This window comes from Gekko japonicus, unplaced genomic scaffold (assembly GCF_001447785.1).
Source record: "Gekko japonicus isolate JY-2015 unplaced genomic scaffold, Gekko_japonicus_V1.1 scaffold179, whole genome shotgun sequence".
NCBI classification, from domain to species: Eukaryota; Metazoa; Chordata; class Lepidosauria; order Squamata; family Gekkonidae; genus Gekko; species Gekko japonicus.
In genome coordinates, this window is record NW_015160213.1 from 1195261 (window position 1) to 1214152 (window position 18892).

The following is an 18892-nucleotide window of genomic DNA, read 5'->3' on the forward strand; positions in this document are numbered from 1 at the left end:
TCCGTTTGTTTTGCCAGAACCCATACGGCTTTTGGTTCACTTCATTCAAGTAAGACTTTACATTTTAAAGGCAGCCTTCTTGCCTTTTACACCTTCTTTGAGTTGGATTGTTAGCCATGCTGACATCCCTTTATAATTGGTGGTACCTTTCCTAAACTGAGGATGCATTTTAGCTCCATCTCAATTACAATAATGTGGTTTTAAATTGCTTCCAAGCATCCTGGAGGGATTTGACTCTCCTGATTCTTCCTTTCACTGTTTTTCAGACTAGTCCCCTCAGTTTTGTCAAGTTCCCGCCTTTGATGCATAAACAATGAAGATATATAAAAGGAAACTCAGAAGGAAAAAAAAACACACAACTATTTTATTAACATTAATTTCCAAAAATTCCACAGGGCTTTGCTGAAAACACATTCTTGTTTTGCATCAGAGTGCACAAAAACAAATGGAGATAGCAGTTTCCAAATTAGACACCAGATTCCTTTTCACACATAGTAAGTGATATATTTTGGGACACCAGCTACTACAGAGCCAGAACATTTGTGAAGTAATTTTCCAACTTGGCTCTGGCTAGCTTTACATTCATTTCATCTCCTTGCCTTTTTTTCTCTCAGAATCTTTTTGCTTTCTTCCCTTCTCCTCTTAGTAACAGGGTTCCGAGGATCATAAATTTCAAAGGTGTCTTCATCTGGCACACTTGCATCTTTTACCTTTCTGCTTTTATCCTCAAAATGAAGTACATGTGACATCCTGTTAAGAAAAAGAAAAAGGTTATTGTTGTGTTACTAGAAAGGTTTAAAGTTGATAAAAGGTTGTACAGTTTTGATACATTTATGACTGTATTTGAAACAGAATTGTGTATGAATGAACATGTTATTGCTAAAATGTATAAACTTTTGCTGAAATTGGAGACAGAAGACAAACAGGTAAAAGAATTTATGATAAAATGGTCAAGAGTTTGGGCATAATATCAGAACTGAACAATGGGAAAATTTGTGGTTGAAGGGATTTAAATTTACATTAAATTTTAAAGAGAATTTTTATAAAATGATGTATCGATGGTATATGATACCAGATAAATTAAACAAAATGTTTAAAAATGTTTCGAATAAATGCTGGAAGTGTGAACATGGACATTTTATTATCTACGGTGGACATGTAACAAAGATAAAAATAGTGGATACAAATACATTCATTTATCCAGAAGATTTTAAAGACTAATATACAAATGAAACCAGAGGCCTTTTTGCTTGGACTAATGGATAAACAACTAGAAAACACTCATGGAACTTTATTTCTGTGTATGACAATTTGCTCAAAAATGGAAAACTTCAACATTACTGACAATAGAGGATGGTTGGTGAAGATGATGGAGCTTGCAGAGATGGCCAAACTCACCTCTTTGATAAAGGAAAAGACATTTACATTTATAGTTATATGGAAACCCCTTATAGACTTCTTGCGCAAAATGGAAAAAATGAATCGATGATTTGTAGTTTTGAAGATTAAGAGGCAAAAATAATAAGTTTACAGGGAAAGCAGATGTATTTCCTTTAAGCTGATCTCAGAGTAAGGTTGTAACATGTAAATGTACGGCTTTCTGTCACAGAGAAAAGAATAAATTATTCCTTTTCACTTTGCTTTCAATTGTTAATAGTTGATGCTTTCTATTTTTCCTTTTTCCTTTCTCTTTTCTTTTGTGATATTTTCTGTTTTAAAACGTCAATAAAATTTATATTAAAAAAAGAAAAAGAAAAAGGAATCACATTGTTGGCTGACTTGCTGATCCTGGATGCTTTTACTTGACCGTGGCCTAAGTATGTGTATCGTAACAAAACAATCTGTGCATCATCAGAGTACTGCACTTGTTGATTCCACATGTTAAAATATGGTTTCCTGCAAAAGTAATGGGGAAAAGTGATTTGTACCCAGCAATTCAAGTAACTTGCAGCTCATTCAGCCCCCTTGAAATTTTGTTGCTGTGCAGACTCTCGCCAACAACATAGGGAACAAAAATTGCCACCCCTTTCTCTGAAAATTTAAGTGCCCTTAAGTCTCAGTAATTGCATGGCTGGATACATGCCAGTGTGACTGGAAAATTGCTAGCAATGGAAAATTTTGGGAGTCAGTGTGAATAGCCATGAAACTTATTTGTCATTTTATTTGTGGGCTTATGAAAGGATAACAGTCACTCAGTGTTAGTCCCAAGGTATAAATTAACAGCTAAAATTTTCAAAAAGAAATATGATTAATTGGAATTGACAGGGTAAGCCACCATATCTATGAATTAGAATGCCTGTCAGTAGAAACAGGTTGTTTGATTTGACCTCCGTATGAGGCATCCATGCCTGATGCCCCATGTTGGTGCCCTGATCCTTCTTGCCCTTGTGACTCCCAAGATTCATTTACTTCACAGTGGCCTGGCTGCTTCATCGTGATGGGGCAAAACATGGATGATAATGAAACCAGCTCTGATCGGCTGTAAGTCTACCCAGGGGTTGAGTCTCCTCTCATGAACTTCTGCCTCTCTTAAACTATATAAAAGTAGCTCCTCCCCAACGCAATAGTCGAGCTCTTGGGGTCAAGTTTGCCACTGTGGGAAAGGAAGCATAGCTAGTTTTTGACTCCTCAGGGCATGTATCCAGGCTGCTTAAGCAATTTTAATTCTGATTTGATTCTATTAATTTTTTAGGTGAATGTGTACAATAATTTTTCCTTCCTGCATTTAAACTTCATGCTTAGCACTTTATTTTTAACAGGAACGCTTCAAAAAATACTGTGGATGAAAACCTCCTCCTAATCAGAAGAAAGCTTTCATTGACTAAGAGTACTCTTCGTCTTGAACTTTCTGGGCTAAGGACTAATCGTCCCCCCCCCCACACACCCCAATAAGGAATTGTAACCTAAACAATTTATAAGCTATATAAGTGTATTAGGTAGCATAATATTTTATTGTTTGTTCACTATCATACTTCTATATTCTTTTCTGAAAAAATGTACTTTGGTTTAATGAATCTTTGTTATGCATTGCTTAATCAGAGACTACCCAAATCTACAAAATTCTCCAGCTACTTGCAAATATGTGAAACAATACAGTTCACAAGAAAGAGAGTCCAATAACAAAAGGTGTGCATAGAGTTACTGCTACGTTCCTGTAAATCCTCATCAGCCTGAGGGCTGGCAGCTATTCAGGTTTAGCACCAGTGTCAAGTCTGAATAGCCTACATTTCACAGTACTGGAAGCCACCACAAAGAGGTTCTGCGAATGACAAGACATCAGTACTGGCGCAAACCTCAGAAAATAGGCATCCATTTATCAACTAGGTATGCTTCTCAATTTTCCTGTTAATCTCACTGTATTTCACCCAATAGTTTTCAAAATGGATGGGTTAATCCTGAAAACTCTCACTGGTAATAGAAAGGATGAACTCTGCAGGAAAATAGCCTTCACAGAATATTAGATTAAACACTAACAATCCTTTCCAAGCCAGCTCTTTCTACCATTAATTAGCTATCTTAACAATGTTTGTCTTAGCTTCAATTATTCCAATATCTAATGATATGAAGTCTGACAACATTGGTGGGAGTCTAAACTATATTGTTTGGCTGTAAGTGGCAGGAAAGTCTGGTCTGGATCAACATATCAACTCTGGCATTAGTAGATTGTTAGGAAAAATGTTGTTTTTAGTTTCTGAAAAGGATCCTTCTGCCCTTCCCCCCTTTGCACTAATGACAGATTTAAATCAGGTATTCCCCCCACCAATGGCGTATCAAACACTTTTCCACATCACAACATGCTGCATAAATTGTGGTTTTGCTTGATACCTGTAGGAATACAATCCTTTTCAAGCCAGCTCTTTCTACCATTAATTAGCTATCTTAAAAATGTTTGTCTTAGCTTCAATTATTCCAATATCTAATGATATGAAGTCTGACAACATTGGTGGGAGTCTAAACTATATTTTTTGGCTGTAAGTGGCAGGAAAGTCTGGTCTCGATCAACATATCAACTCTGGCATTAGTAGGTAAAATTTGCTTGTTAGGAAAAATGTTGTTTTTAGTTTCTGAAAAGTATCCTTCTGCCCTTCCCCCTTTGCACTAATGACAGATTTAAATCAGGTATTCCCCCCACCAATGGCGTATCAAACACTTTTCCACATCACAACATGCTGCATAAATTGTGGTTTTGCTTGATACCTGTAGGAATATAATCCTTTTCATCAAAGCTCTAAAATTTAGATGTCTGTTTCCAACCTCTGAAATGCCGGTTTTTGCTTTCCTTTTTCTGCAGCTATCTATGATCTGGTAAAGAAAGACTTTTGAAAGATCACACACTAGATATGAAAGTTATGTAACTGACATGGTCTTGTCGGAATAAGAGAAATATCATTATAGTAATGTAACTGCTCATTCTTTTGGCATATGATTCTTCTTTGATACTTGGAATTTTGTGAGCAGTCTGACTAATGTCACACACAGAAACAGGAGAAGGTTGTAGGCCTAATGTGTCTGGGGAATTATAGATGTTTATATGCAAATGCTAGAATTGTCCAAGGTAAAATGGGGAGGGTGCTGGAATGCTTAATGTCAGTGGGAAACATAAGCATTGTACGCATTTCAGAAACTTGGTGGGGTGCAGAAGAAGAGAAGAAGAGATTGCATTTATACCCCGCCCTTCACTACCCAAAGGTGTCTCAGAGCGGCTTACAAACTCCTTTTCCTTCCCCTCCCTAACAGAGAACACAATGCAGGCACAAAGCATACACTCAACACTATTACAACAGCAATGAAATATTTGACTATAATAACCAAGGTCATCCAGCCAGGTGCAAGTGGACGAGAGGAGAATCAAACCCGGTTCTCCCAGATTAGAGTCAGAGGGATATAGTGATTCTGGGATATAAATTATATTGTAAGGATAGGGAGGGATGGGTTGGAGGTGGAGTGGCTCTGTATGTCAGAGAAATAGATTCACTTACAGAAATGCTATGAGTGGAACTAGTGGGCCCCAAAAGAAGCTTAACACTGGGAGTTTGTTATCACCCACCAGATCAAAGGTTAGAAGATGATTTAAAAACAGCAGAAGAATGAAAGAAAGCCACTAGATGAAATAACTGTGTCATAATAGGTGATTTTAACTACCCACACATTGATTGAGTCAATATGTGTTCAAGTGATGAGAAAGAGATTGGATTTCTAGATATTATCAATGAATGTGCCATGGAGCAGATCGCACAAAACCTACCAGGGGGAAGTGATCTTGGACTTGGTCCTAAGTAATGCTCAAGACTCGGTGAGAGATGTAAATGTGATAGCATCAGTTGGGAACAGTGACCATAATGCTATTAAGTTTAGCATTTATGTAAATATAGGGAGTTGCCCAAAAAGACCAACACAGCCATATTTAACTTTAGAAGGGGTAACTTTTCTCAAATGAAGAGGGGGAGCTTGTGAAGACAGAACTGAAAGGAAAGGTAAGAAGAGCCCTTTGAGAAGCTTGGAGACTATTTAAAGCTATAATACTGGAGGAAGCTCACATAAAATGTATACCACAAGTTAGGAAAGGTACAAGTAGGTATTAAAAAGCCCTGAATGGGTAACGAACAAAGAAATATAAGCAGTAAAAGGTAAGAAGGGTTCCTTTAAGTGGTGGAAGGCTAGTCCAAGTGAGGTCAATAAAAGTGAGCACAGGCTTTGGCAAATAAAGTGCAAGTTGGTGATCAGACAGGCAAAAAGGGACTATGAGGAACCTATTGCAAACAACAAAGACCAACAATAAATATTTCTTCAAATACATTGGAAGCAGAAAATGAGCCAGGGAGGCAATGGGTCCTTAGATGACCAAAGGGTAAAAGGATTACTAAAGGATAATACGGAAACGACAGAAAAGTTGAATGCAATCTTTGCTTCTGTCTTCACTGTGGAAGATGGGAGGTAGTTGCTCACTCCAGAACCACTGATTTCAGGAGGGGTACTTAAAGACATGAATTAGATTGTAGTGACGAGAGGAGGTCCTGCAACTGATGGACAAATTAAAAACTGACAAATCACCAGGCCTAGATGGCATACATCCAAGAACTCAAATGTGAACTCAAATATGCAATCTGTCCCTAAAATCTGCTTCTATTCCCTAGGACTGAAAGGTAGCTAATGTAACCCCCATCTTTAAAAAAAGGTTCAAGAGGAGATCCAGGAAATTACAAGCCAGTCAGTCTAACATGGATACTGAGTAAGTTGGTGGAATCCATTATTTAAGATAGAATTAGTAGGCACATTGATGAACAAATGCTGTACTGGCTGGCTGGCTTCTGGTATCAGGTTACAGAGTCTCTTGCTATTTCTCAAAGATAATGAGGCAAAAGGGGGTCTCCGAAGTCCAGGGTTGTTCAGTTTGGTGTAGTGGTTAAGTGTACGGACTCTAATCTGGGAGAACCGGGTTTGATTCCCCACTCCTCCACTTGGACCTGCTGATGTGACCTTGGGTCAGTCACAAGCTCTGGGACAGCTGTACCTGAAACAGCAGTTTGTGTCAGAGTTCTCTCAGCCCCACCCACCTCACAGGGTGTCTGTTGTTGATCAAGACACCAAAATCCCTATGAGCAGAATTAGGTCAACCATCCTTGGAGGCTAAAGCTTTGCAACTGGCTCTATCATAACTCCAGATATCTATCTTTATTAAAAGCAGGTTTATAAAATTATGCATGGGATAGAGAAGGTAGACAAAGAAGTACTTTCCTCCCTTTCTCACAATACAAGAACTTGTGAGTACTCAATGAAATTAATGTGTAGCAGGCTTAGAACAGATAAAATGAATTACTTCTTCACCCAAAGAGTAATGAACACATGGAATTCACTGCCAAAGAAAGTGGTGGCGACTGGAAGCATAGACAGCTTCAAGAGGAGATTGGATAAACATATGAAGCAGAGATCCATCAATGGCTACTAGCCACAAGGTATAGATGGAACACTATGTCAGGAGGCAGTGATGCTCTGTATTCTTGGTGCTTGGGAGGCAACAGTGGTAGGGCTTCTGGAGTTCTGGCCCTGCTGGTGGACCTCTGGATAGCACCTGGATTTTGGACACTGTGTGACACAGAGTGTTGGACTGGAAGGGCCGCTGGCCCGATCCAACATGGCTTCTCTTATGTTCTTATGCCCCTGTTGGTTCTCCGGAATTATATCATGGCAGCTTTTTGAAATCATCAATTGTGTCTGCTTTCTGGATCATAGTTTTAGGGAGTGGAGAACTAATCTGCCACAGTTCCATTGCTGTCTTACAATGTGGTTCTAGAAGATGGAACAGGAAGATAATGTTCCGGTCTATAGGAGATATGCTGCCAAGTGCTACAGGGTTCCACCTTGCCTGTTAGGCTCTGTAACATCAGTGTGAACCATCGAGGAAACACCAGTACCTCTAAAACTTAACTGAAGCTCAGTACTGGCAAGATGGAGTTAATAGGGGCAGACAGATAGGGGAGATTTGCCTATTCGTGATGGGGTTACACTCCCATTTAACAAGTAGATTAGCAGCTCAGTAGTGCTGCTAAACCCAGCATTGTCTGGACTCCTGGTGACAGCTATTTCCAGGGCTGAGATGTTGGCAGATATGCCCAGTTATACTCCTTTCTGGAGAATAACGACCTGGCTATAGTTTTACATGTCCTAACAAAACTGGTCCAGAATGTGGAGGGATAGCTTCTCTGTAGAGCTAGCTGTATGATTGTGCTAATACTTTATGATTGTGCTAATTAACACATGTTTCTGGACTAAATTAAAGGTATGAGGATGGATTTTTAAGCCTCCACAAAATGACTTGGCTCCAGGACAAATTAGAGAACACCTCTCCTATACACACTGATTCTTCTCCCCTTAATTAAGCTTATCAGGAGTCATTTTGTTTCAAGTTTATTTCAAGTGTCACTACTTTCAGTAAGGAACAGTTCTTGTTTTAGTGTGATTTATTGATGGCTTAACTATAGTTTTTATTATTCTGTTCTAAGTTACTTAAAGGGCCTTTCATTAGATAGGAAAGGAGCCTGTAACAACTATATATCTAACTTTGAACATGGCCCCAGAATGTAGATTAAAGAATACAAACAATAAGACCACCTACAGAGAAGGAGGATTTTTCCGCAAACCTGGGACAGCCCCCAAATTTGTAGAAAAACTTGAAAAAGAGAGAAAAAGAAAAGGCGATGGGGATTTTTAAAAAATAAAGTTGCTGAAGCCAAGATTTCACAGTACTGCATTGTGAGATCTCAGCCGCCATTTTGAGGCAACTGCCTAGCAGCGCCCTGAAACACTGCTGCAACAGCCTAGGATGAGAGAAGACGGAGACACAAAGAGAGGCAGTCATGGGGAAGAGGAGGAAGTGGCTGCAGGAAGGTGAGAGAGGCAGCAGCAGGTTAAGGAAGGAGCATAGCAGCAAGATGAAGTGGCCCTACTGGGAAAGAGGTGGTGACAACAAGGGGGAGAAAGACGCAGGACCAGCAGGGGCTGGAGGAGGAAATGGCAGGACTCAGGCAGGGGAGGAGGAGGTATTAACAGTGGAAGACCACCAATCCCTGCCCAGCTAGGCATGGAGGAAGGCAGGGTTGGAGCAGTTTGAGCTCCGAGCCTCTTTCTGCTGCCGTCGGCCTGCTGATGGGGGGGAGGGGGGAGGAAAAGGCATGTCCCAACCCTTCCGCAATCAGCAGGCTGATGTTGGTGGCAAGAGACATAATGGACAAAGCACCCAAGACAGGTTTTCTGCTCAACCTCAGAAAGGGTGACAGAAAGTGGTGCTGAGGAAGATAGATGAAGGAGTGTGGGAGGGAAAGTGAGGACCAGACTGGAGACAGATGAAGTACTGGGAAGAGAGAGATAGTGAGGACCAGCATTGGTGTTGTGGATCCCCAGCTTGTCTGAAAAGATTTTTTAAAATAGGCATTTGAAATGCTCTGCACAATGATGCACAATGCAAGGATGATTACTAAGAAGAAAGTCCCAGGGTGTTTAATGAGTCTTACTCTCAAGTAAGTGTGCTCTGGACTGTGCTCTTAAGCTAAAATATTGGACATTAGAAAAAAAGGAACAGAAGAATTTCCAACAATTAATATACTGATTAACACATAGTACCGCTTGTGCTCACATAAATTTCTTGTTTAACTGAAAACATAGCCTCAGTATAGTCACTTACAAAATGCTTCATCTGTTTTTCTTTCATCTTGATTGAATAACTTTTGGGGGAGAACTGGGAGGGACCCAAAACAACAGTCTTATTGTGATTCCCAGCATAATAAATTCCTGACCCATTTGCCTCAATAAATCACTAATTTTACTGAACTGAAAGCATGCCTAGATATTATGATCTCCTATGAGAATACATATCCAGACATGTTAGAGAGTTGTTTCCAGTATATAATCCCTTGATAGTTTAGAATGTAGCATGAAAATGTATTTTGTCAATAACATGAAAATGTATTTTGTCAATCACCTCTATCATTCAGCAACACAGTTCTTTATACTGTAACCTTTGGAGTATGGCTAAGATATAACAAATACATATGGCCTGGCAGAGCTCACTCTTATCCAGGACATAGGCCCAAGCAAATCAATGGAAAAAAAACATTGTGTTTACAGAGGCCACATGGATCCTGTAACATTTTAAGCACCCAAGATGACTACTGCGAAAGGAAGCAAAATGGCTTCACTGCAGCAGCCGCTTGAGAGGCATTTCCACAGTTTGGAATTATGCAATTCCAGCGTCAAGACTGAATCAGATAGTTCACTTGCCAGTAAGATCAAAAGAGAAAAAGAAACAATAAAACCAGTCAGATAGCAGGAATGGGGGAAGAGGAAACAGTTAAGGGAACAACAGAAAACACTTGGTTCAGAAGAACTCAGTGTTGTCTGTGTTAGGGACAGCCACTGGCTGAAGCGGGATACCATGTGAAACAGCGCAGGATATGCTTGTACCTCCCTTAACGATCGCCCATGCCTCCTGTAGCTAATTCTGCCTTATGCTGTTGTATGATATTCCTCTCTGATCAAGGAGACACTAGGACAGGATGATAAAGAACCAGACATGGAATATCGATTCTTTATGATATTAAACATATGGTATAGACAGGTTGCTTAAGACTTCATAGAAATCTGGGATAGATATTACTGCTGGAGATGAAGTTTTAGGCCTGGAATTCCTCAGCATAGTCATCACTTCCACTTAGCCCTCTTCCACTAATGCTCTTCTGGATTCTGCCTGAATGCTAAAACACACATGAGATGAAAGGATGGAACTCAGAGCTACCTTGCCTATCTCAGCCTTTGCAAGAGACCCTTCCTCCTTACCAGGAGTTAATCAGACGTCCCCCATCAACCCGATGTTGAGATTCTTTAGGAAAGAAACTAAAACCTTTCCATTTCAGGAGAATCTTGGTTTTTTTATGCCACTGAGAAAGGGCTCGTCTGAGCATGAGACGAACCCTCCCCTCCCCTCCTTGAAGAAGGACGCTGTCTGCTGCCAAGAAGAGGCACAGGCCCAGCCAACAAGCTGTTCTTCTGACACCACACAGAGAGTCTACTCACAAGGGACAAATTTTTTTGCCTCAATTTCAGTTTTGCATGCTCTGAAAGTATAGCAACGCTGAAGGCACAACCACAAGTGTTGCTGAAACAAACCGACACGTTCACCAAAAATAAAGCCTTGGTTAGAAACGTACCCCTATGGACATTGCCAGGATAAATATCAGAGGGTAAATAGATCATGAAGAAAGCCTACAAATCACTTCCATATTTAAAATCAAATTAGTTTAGCATGATTAATCATACTGCAAAGTAGACCAAAGACATGACTATTGTAAATAATCACCACTGTATTTTATATGGTATGTCAGGTTCACCCTGTCAGTATAGCTGAAAGAGGAAACAGCTGGCTTTTTAAACTTTCTGAGGGCTATTGCAGTTACTTCCAAAACACATTAAAAGGATTTCCAAGCTCTGACTTTCACTTGTTAGGTACAGCCTAACTATGTAGGGATTTTAATTTCTTTCACACCTAAGGTTCCATGCCTACAATGTGCTACTTTCCTAAAAATCCCAAACATTACTGTCAATCCAGCCTTATAAATCTATTCTTGCAATTAAGTTCCACTGATTTTAAAAGGACCCATGTTCCTAAAAGTACTGAGGAAAGAGCTTTGGAAAAGGAACGTTTCTAAGCAGGTCTAAGTGTGACTAAGAAGAAGAGATTGGATTTATACCCCACCCTTCACTACCCAAAGGAGTCTCAGAGCGGCTTACAAACTCCTTTCCCTTCCCCTCCCCACAACGGACACCCTGTGAGGTAGGTGAGGCTGAGAGAGCTCTCTCGAGACCTGCGCTGAAGAGAAGAGCTCTGAGAGAACATATGACTGGCCCAAGGTCACACCAGCAGCTGCATGTGGAGGAGTGGGGAATCATACCCGGTTCTCCCAGATTAGAGTCCACGCTCCTAACCACTACACCAAACTGGCTCTCTAAGAGAACTTTAAGCACATTCAGCTGCAATTCCCCATGGAAATCAATGGAACTTTGTTTCACATGATGACCATCATCCAAACAAGTACTCATACTAGCCCTATGCAAGCTGGAGTGCATATATTTACTGTGGAACAGTTCCTATAGCAGACATTTTAAATTTGGGGGAATTCTGAACTGCTCTGGGGATACAGTGCACATGTGCGTCTGGATTGGGACCACAGGGACCATGAATGACTCAGGGGCTCTGTGCACCAGCCACGTCTTTATTTCTTTATGTGTCATTAGGGGTGTTAACTTCAAAAACAATGTGGACAGAATGAAGTGACAAGGATGATTGGGGGCCTGGAGACCAAGCCCTATGAGGAAAGGCTGAGGGATTTAGGAATGTCTAGTCTGGAGAAGAGGAGGTTGAGGGGGGAAATGATGCCCTCTTTTAAGTATCTGAAGGGCTGTCACTCAGAGGAGGGCAGGGAGCTGTTCCTGTTGGCAGCAGAGGATAGGACTCACAATCATGGGTTTAAATTAAGGGTGGGAAGGCACCGGCTGTATATTAGGAAAAACTTTTTTTACAGTAAGAGTTGTCCAACAGTAGAATCAACTGCCTAGGGATGTGGTGAGCTCCCCCTCACTGGGGGTCTTTAAGCAGCATCTGGACAAACACTTGTCAGGGATGTTCTAGGCTGATCCTGCACTGAGCAGGGGGTTGGACTAGATGACCTGTATGGTCCCTTCCAACTCTGTGATTCTATGATTCTGTGAGGAGAGAATGGCAGGACTATAAGCCCGGAATCCTGCCAGTGCGGAGAAACAAATGATCACAGTGAGCCAATCCTGAACCAATGCATACTATAAGATTCCTGGATCTGCTGCTCTCGCCACACTGAGGCAGGCTGCAAGACTCTCTCTCTGTATCGCAGACAGACAGTTGTCCAACTACTTGCTCTAGGCCCCTGCTAGTACATACCCAAGTGGCTGACAGAGTCATTGTGTTCAGGATTATGGCCTCTATGTATCCATACAGGTAGCACCAAAATGTGTTTCTTGTTTCATAATGTTCTCATTACCTGCCCATAAAAGGGAGTATATAACCAGGAAAGTATTCCTTTAATCCTAAGTATTCCTGCCACTATCTTGAGCCATTGTATTTGAAAATTTGAGCCACAAATGATAGAGAAAATGTTGCAACACTCTGGCCCATTATGCACACACATCTTACTGCAGATTTTCAGAGCAGTATGCCAATAATCATGACTTCAGATTCTGTGCCCGCCTTACACATCATTCTTTTTCTTCCAGTGTATTTATTCTGCAGCTATAATTAAAACACACACTTTTCTAAATTGGGGTGGAGCATCACTTGTGATGTGTGGCATCCAAAGTTCTTTTTTAAAAAAATTACGCAATTGTCCTATCGCACCTGGCAGTAGCATCCAGCAAGCACCTTCCATTTAAATCCTCATGGTTCGTGTTTTACGCATGTATTTTAGTGTTAGTTCATTGAAAGAAAGGGAACAGAAAGGACCACAGGTTAGGGGGGAAACCTGATGTTAAAACTGACCAGACTTTTCTGAAACTGACAAGCAGCTGTGAAAATGTTTCCAATAATACTGAGCACTAGGGGATTCTCTGCTGTGTTATTGGCCACTGTGAAAAATGGAAGTCACACAATCTCATAATATGGGGGAACATATTGAGTGTACAGAATGCACAGTAGAAGCCACTGACACTGGCATTGCAAGCTGTGATTGTTGGCAACACGTGCATGTGTAAAGTAGGCTGCAACTCCACCAGGCTTTGCACAGGGCTGCAATTTGTATGGGGAAGGAGTCTTCTGGCAGAAGCTCTCGAGAACTTGTTTAGTCTTGTGCCACTAAATTGAAAAAAAATGGTGGGCAATTTTCGCTGATGCCCTAGCACAGCTGCATAGTAATGCTGATTTCATGCTATTCCTTGCAAATCTGCATGGTTTTCTCTTTGTGATTCTCTAATTTGATCCTGCACACTGGTCAAGATCTTGACAGTTTTTTAGAGGCTGTCCTGTGTGGATTGCACTCTGTCCTCCAAATGGATTGATCCCAAGTGATTCTTAAGTTCAGTGGTTCGCAGAAGGTCCATGTGGCTCAGCTGCCATTTTAATGTTAGGCTTCTGGAGAACGCCAAAAACCCCCCCCCCCCCCCGTTCACTAAAGCATGAATGAAAACATGTTTTCAAAACTTTAGGCTTCCAATTCAAGTGTTTCTCTCTCTCTCTCTCTTTACATCTCATTTCAATTTCATTCCATGCTGACGATCCGCCCCCCATTTTGTTTGCATGCAGCACTGAAATACTTTATTTTTGCACTGGGGCTGCTGCCATTTGCCTCCTCTCTGATCCCCCTTTCAAGTCAATACCAGCAGGGAACTAAACCTTGTGCAGCTCCTTTTAAATTTTCCTGTCATTTTAATTTTTTTAAACTCAGCGATCCAGGACTAGCAATAAGGTCTCATATCACTAGACTCATGCCACTTAACAAAAAATGTAAACATTTTAAAACAAGGGGAAAATGGAGCTTGTACACTGATGAAAGGGGGGATGGTGGAAGGTGCAGAATGGGCGGAACAATCTCGATGTGGGTGGGGGAGTGACCTACGAGGGGCAGCAAAAGGGTGGGTGGAGGAAATCTGAGGGAATCTGTACACTTTTAAATTACCTTCGGCTTGGAAGTGAAACAAGGGGAAAATCAGCACAAAAGCATTCTCAGAGAATCTACGAAAACAGCAACCAGAAAGCGGACTGAGCGCTAAAGTGAGAAAAATCAATGCGGAATGACAAAGAAAACCCGATGGACATGCATGCTGAAAGTGAGGGAAAACACCCGTACATAACAGGCCTCTGTTTCCAGTTGCTCTACGACTGTGTAGCATACACAAAACAGGCAGGCAGGCAGAACAGTTGAGAGAGTCCGCAGATCAAAGGCAAAGGAGGTCTCCTTCTTCAGGAAAAGAAGTGTTAGCTGTTCTGGAAGAATGAACTCACTGGCACTCCTTTCATTTCCAACAGAGTAGCGGGTGGCACAGGAAGAGAAAAGACAGATGAGAAACAGAAGAAGCCAAAAAGAAAAATAAGTTAAGGAAGAAGTGTAAAGAAAGGAAAGACTAGAAGGACCAGAGAGAGAGAGAGAGAGAGAGAGAGAGAGAGAGATCAAGCAAACACAAATAAAATAAGAACAGAAAACAAAGGAAAAATAAATAGTTGGGGGCGGGGAGGTAAAATGTGAAATCCAAAAGTAAATTAAAAATTTAACCTGATCCTATTCATTTAGGCATGCCAACGCCTTTTGATTCCATTGGCTTAGGCAAGTTTAACTCTCCATAACTTGGGCTGTGAATAGAACACAATCACAAAATCAGGCCCCACACTCACAAACTTAATTCCAGTTAATTTATCTACACTGTTCACGACTAAAACAACAACAACAACAGGCTCCTTCCTGATGAATAAATTGGTCGCCTTGGACTGCACTCCTGTAAAAAAACCAAACCAAACCTTCTCACTACTATTTTGGCTACTGCTGAGCACAGCTGCTTCATATGGCAGAGAAACCCAAGAGGCTGGCACCTATGCCAGGTACCTTAGTCTGAGATCCTGATTAAGGGCAGTGGCTCATGGAATTGCCAATAGATATAATAGTAACAGTTGTTATTATTATATCACAAGTCCACAGTCACCATGCTCCTCCCATTCAATTTCAGCTGGACTTGCATGAGCCTCGCTGAACTGAATGAAGATCCTGCAGCAGCAATATGCAGTGGCCTGCGTCTGTAATCGCTAGTCTTAAAAGCATATTTTAAAAGCCTAGTGGGAGCAGCTAATTAATCCCAAGGCAGGGAGACTTTGGTACAAACCCAAAGCCGCGATAAAAAAGGTTAATTAGTAGGAGCAATGCAAGAAAGACAGATGTACCATCTCTAAACTCCAAACAATAAAGCTAATTGCTGAAGAGAATTCATAAACAAATCTCTTGAGGTCGAAATGAGGTCCCTGCAAGGTAACAAACTTTCTTTAACTCTGAAGCCACTGAAGTGGATAAATGAATTCTTGATTAACAAAATGTACTAGAATATTTCAATGTAGTTGCTGTTAGACTAGAAGGGAAATAAAACATCATAACCCCTGGACAGAGTAATTTCTTCTTATCACCTGGCAGGCTCTTTCAGAGGAGATATAAGGTTTAAGGGCTGACTGCACTGAAGAAAGAAAAAAAGAGTAAATCCACTTATCACTGACATTGTTTTGTGCTATCAGCTGTGTTCAGGAGCATCTGGTGAGTAATCAGCACATAAGGTGAGAAGGGGGAAACTCAAGATTACCTGGGGGTTTCCAATTAATTACAGAAAGAACTAACCCCAGCTAGCCTCAGAAGATAGGGTGTGATTTCAGTCTGAATCCCCCTGAAGCAGGCCTCCTTGCACTCTCATCTCTTCTGGAAAGTGGTCCCACTGCGCCGGAAGACAGTTATGTTGATTGTTGGCAACACAGAATGCTTTAAATTAAAGTTAGCACTGGGTACTAAACATCTTGCACCTTGTGCATGGCCTAGCTAACTGACCCCTTGGTCCTGTTTCCTTTCAAGCCAGAAACATTTTGGATTTTGAACAAGCAAGTCTTTAGAAGACTTGGGCCATAAGGATTGTTCAGTGGGGTTCCCACTTTCCCTCCTTTTTCCTCTTTTATGCTTGACAAGTTTGAAATCATAGTAAGATAGAACTAGAGAGTTTACAGAATAATAGCAACAAGAACTACCATTGCAAAAGTATCAAAAATAGAGGCAGCTCCATATACTATATTTACTTAAAAGGATGACAACCTGAATCTCAGACGATCTCCCTAAAAATTGAGGTTATAAATAAAAGCAGATGACCCAAAATTTAAAACAACCTCTCCCACAAAAGACAGAAGTATTAAACTATGTTATTATGTATACAAGAAAAAACTACTTTCACTTTTTGCACCTCTTTGTATTGTAACTGTTCAGAAATAATACTGGATTACACAATTTCACATTGTTCAAAAGCAAGAGACTGCTCCCCCCCCCAATAGGGTTGGCCAGTCCCCAGTGATGGGGCAGTGTGAGAAAATTAAAATAAAGATGGAAGGAGGGGTGGTGGGATAAAAACAAAATTAAAAATGGCCACCAGTGTGACATCTCTTCTGGGAAAATCTGGAAGTGACATCACCTCTCTTCAGGAATTGGCAGAAACGGTGACAAAACCATACAGTTTTCAGTGATTCCTAAGAGAGGACTGACAACACCTCTGGGTTTCCCCATGGCTGTTGATCACCCCCACCATGTCCCCACCCCTGATCTCTGGCTGGTTGCCAGGCAACCATATCCTTCCAAGAGTTGAACTACTAAGCAAAGGCTCACATAAGTGATCTACATAAATGAATTATCTGGTAGTGCATTCACAAACAGAATTAGACCCTTATAAAACAATTGTAATCAAATGAGCTTAGAAGGATGTAAGTCTCTTTTGGAACGCACCCCACAGAATGCTTCTATAGGCTCGGAGATCACACTTTCCCAACAAAAGGTGTTCTACCTCCAATCCAGCAGGACATTTAAAATTAACTACTTGTCTTATTTTTCTTTACCTAAAATTAGGGATGGGCACGAACCCAATTGCAAACTGAATTCTGTGACAAAACGAGCAGGTTCATGCTTTCACGAACTGAGATTCATGCAATTGCGCTGTTCGCAAACTGCCCATGAACCTCCATGGTTTTTGTGGCCGTTCATTTGATTCATAACAAGGTTTGTGGGCCAGACATGCTGGCACCCAAAGCAATGATCAGGAACCCTGAGTTCACTTGCGAGAGCTTCTAGGAGGGGTGAAAGGCATCACTGACCTGGCTTGCATCTAATACCGTTTCCCCGAAAATAAGACCTACCCCAAAAATAAGCCCTAGCAGGATTTCTATGCATTTGTGGTATAAGCCTTAGTGTGTCTTCTTGAGAAAAAATAAATATAAGACAGTGTCTTATTTTCGGGGAAACACGGTAGATGCCTTCTGACAGCACACTTGTGTTGTGCTGCAGTGGCAGCATGACTCACACAAGTCAACTCAGAAGGCATTTAAACGCCTTCTGAGTTTACTTGTGAAAGCCACTGTGGCTTCCGCAGGGGGAGGCATCGCTGAACTGGCTTGCATCTATTAGATGCCTTTGGCAATTACTTTGGCTCCCCCCAATAGATGCCTTCTGAATAGATGCCTTCTGAGTTTAAGTGGGGGGGGGGGAGCAAAAGGGATCATTGAAGGATTCAATCCCTTTCACTCCCCCCCATTTGGAACCTGCACAAACCTCACGAACCTGAATTGGAACAGCAAATGGAAAGTTAATGGAGGTTTGCGAACCGTGGTTTGTGAGACCCTACGAACCACCACGACTGGAGATGCCAGGTATTGAAACTGGCACTTTCTGCTTGAAAAATAGATGCTACTGAGCCATGCCCTCACCTCAGAATTTTATGATACAAACTGTATACCCCAAAATTTCCAAATTAGGCATGGCAATTCCTTCAGTCCCATAATAGCAAGCCAAGCTTGTCACAATAGTAAATTAAACAGTTAAACATCAATTGCCAGCTCCAGAAGAAGACAAAAAACTAGTCTTAGTGTTCCTAAAGGAAACAAACACTAACTTTTCAAAGGTATATGATTTTTCGACAGTCTTGGCCCAGGCTATGTGTGATATCAAATCTAATTTCCTAAGGACATAGAACTGCATAATTGAACATGTGGGCTCCATTACAAAACCTTGAAGGATAGGCTTGAAGGAGAGGAATACATCACTACCAGAAAGGTGTGGCTATCCAGATTTACAAATCAGAAGGATTGTCTTTTTAAGCCATGAGGAACAGAACTACCAATTAAGTTGATCAAAGTGTTTCCTGACAGGAAGAACCATTCAGAGAGGTGTAGCGCATATCTTTTTCTAAAGGGCTTTGAAGATTACATTTTAGAGAAGGAGTACAATAGCTTTCGGTAAGTAGGGCTTATAATTTACATGACACAAAGAACCAGGATGAAGCATGATGAATTCAATGGTAAAGTGATGAGTCAGAAAACAGGGATGTGCTTACAGTACAGTTCCATAGGTACAGATATTAAAATGATTATAAACCCACTTTTGATATGGCTGAACGCAGCACTGCTTCTGACCAGAGCAAAGAGAAGAGGTCAGTATGGAGACTGAAGACATATTCTTAGCATAGTCTACAAATACTAGCATTTATATAGCACATTTGAATGTTTTGTTGTGATCTTCTTTTTAAAAACCCTCTAAACTAAAGTCTAAATGATATTCTTCCCATAATGGGGGGGGGGGGGGCCAGAGGGACACCCGCTCTT

General features: G+C 41.0%; 1 protein-coding gene across 1 annotated transcript in view; it reads right to left on the bottom strand.

Moving 5' to 3' along the window:
- Nucleotides 1-343: 343 nt before the first annotated feature.
- CWC27 (CWC27 spliceosome-associated protein homolog) overlaps nucleotides 344-18892 on the bottom strand; it is a 145560-nt gene continuing 127011 nt past the window's right edge. The window contains exon 14 of the mRNA XM_015410135.1: nucleotides 344-750. Within this exon, the coding sequence (XP_015265621.1) occupies nucleotides 588-750 (163 nt within the window). The 3' untranslated portion in view covers nucleotides 344-587. The remainder of the gene's footprint in view (nucleotides 751-18892) is intronic.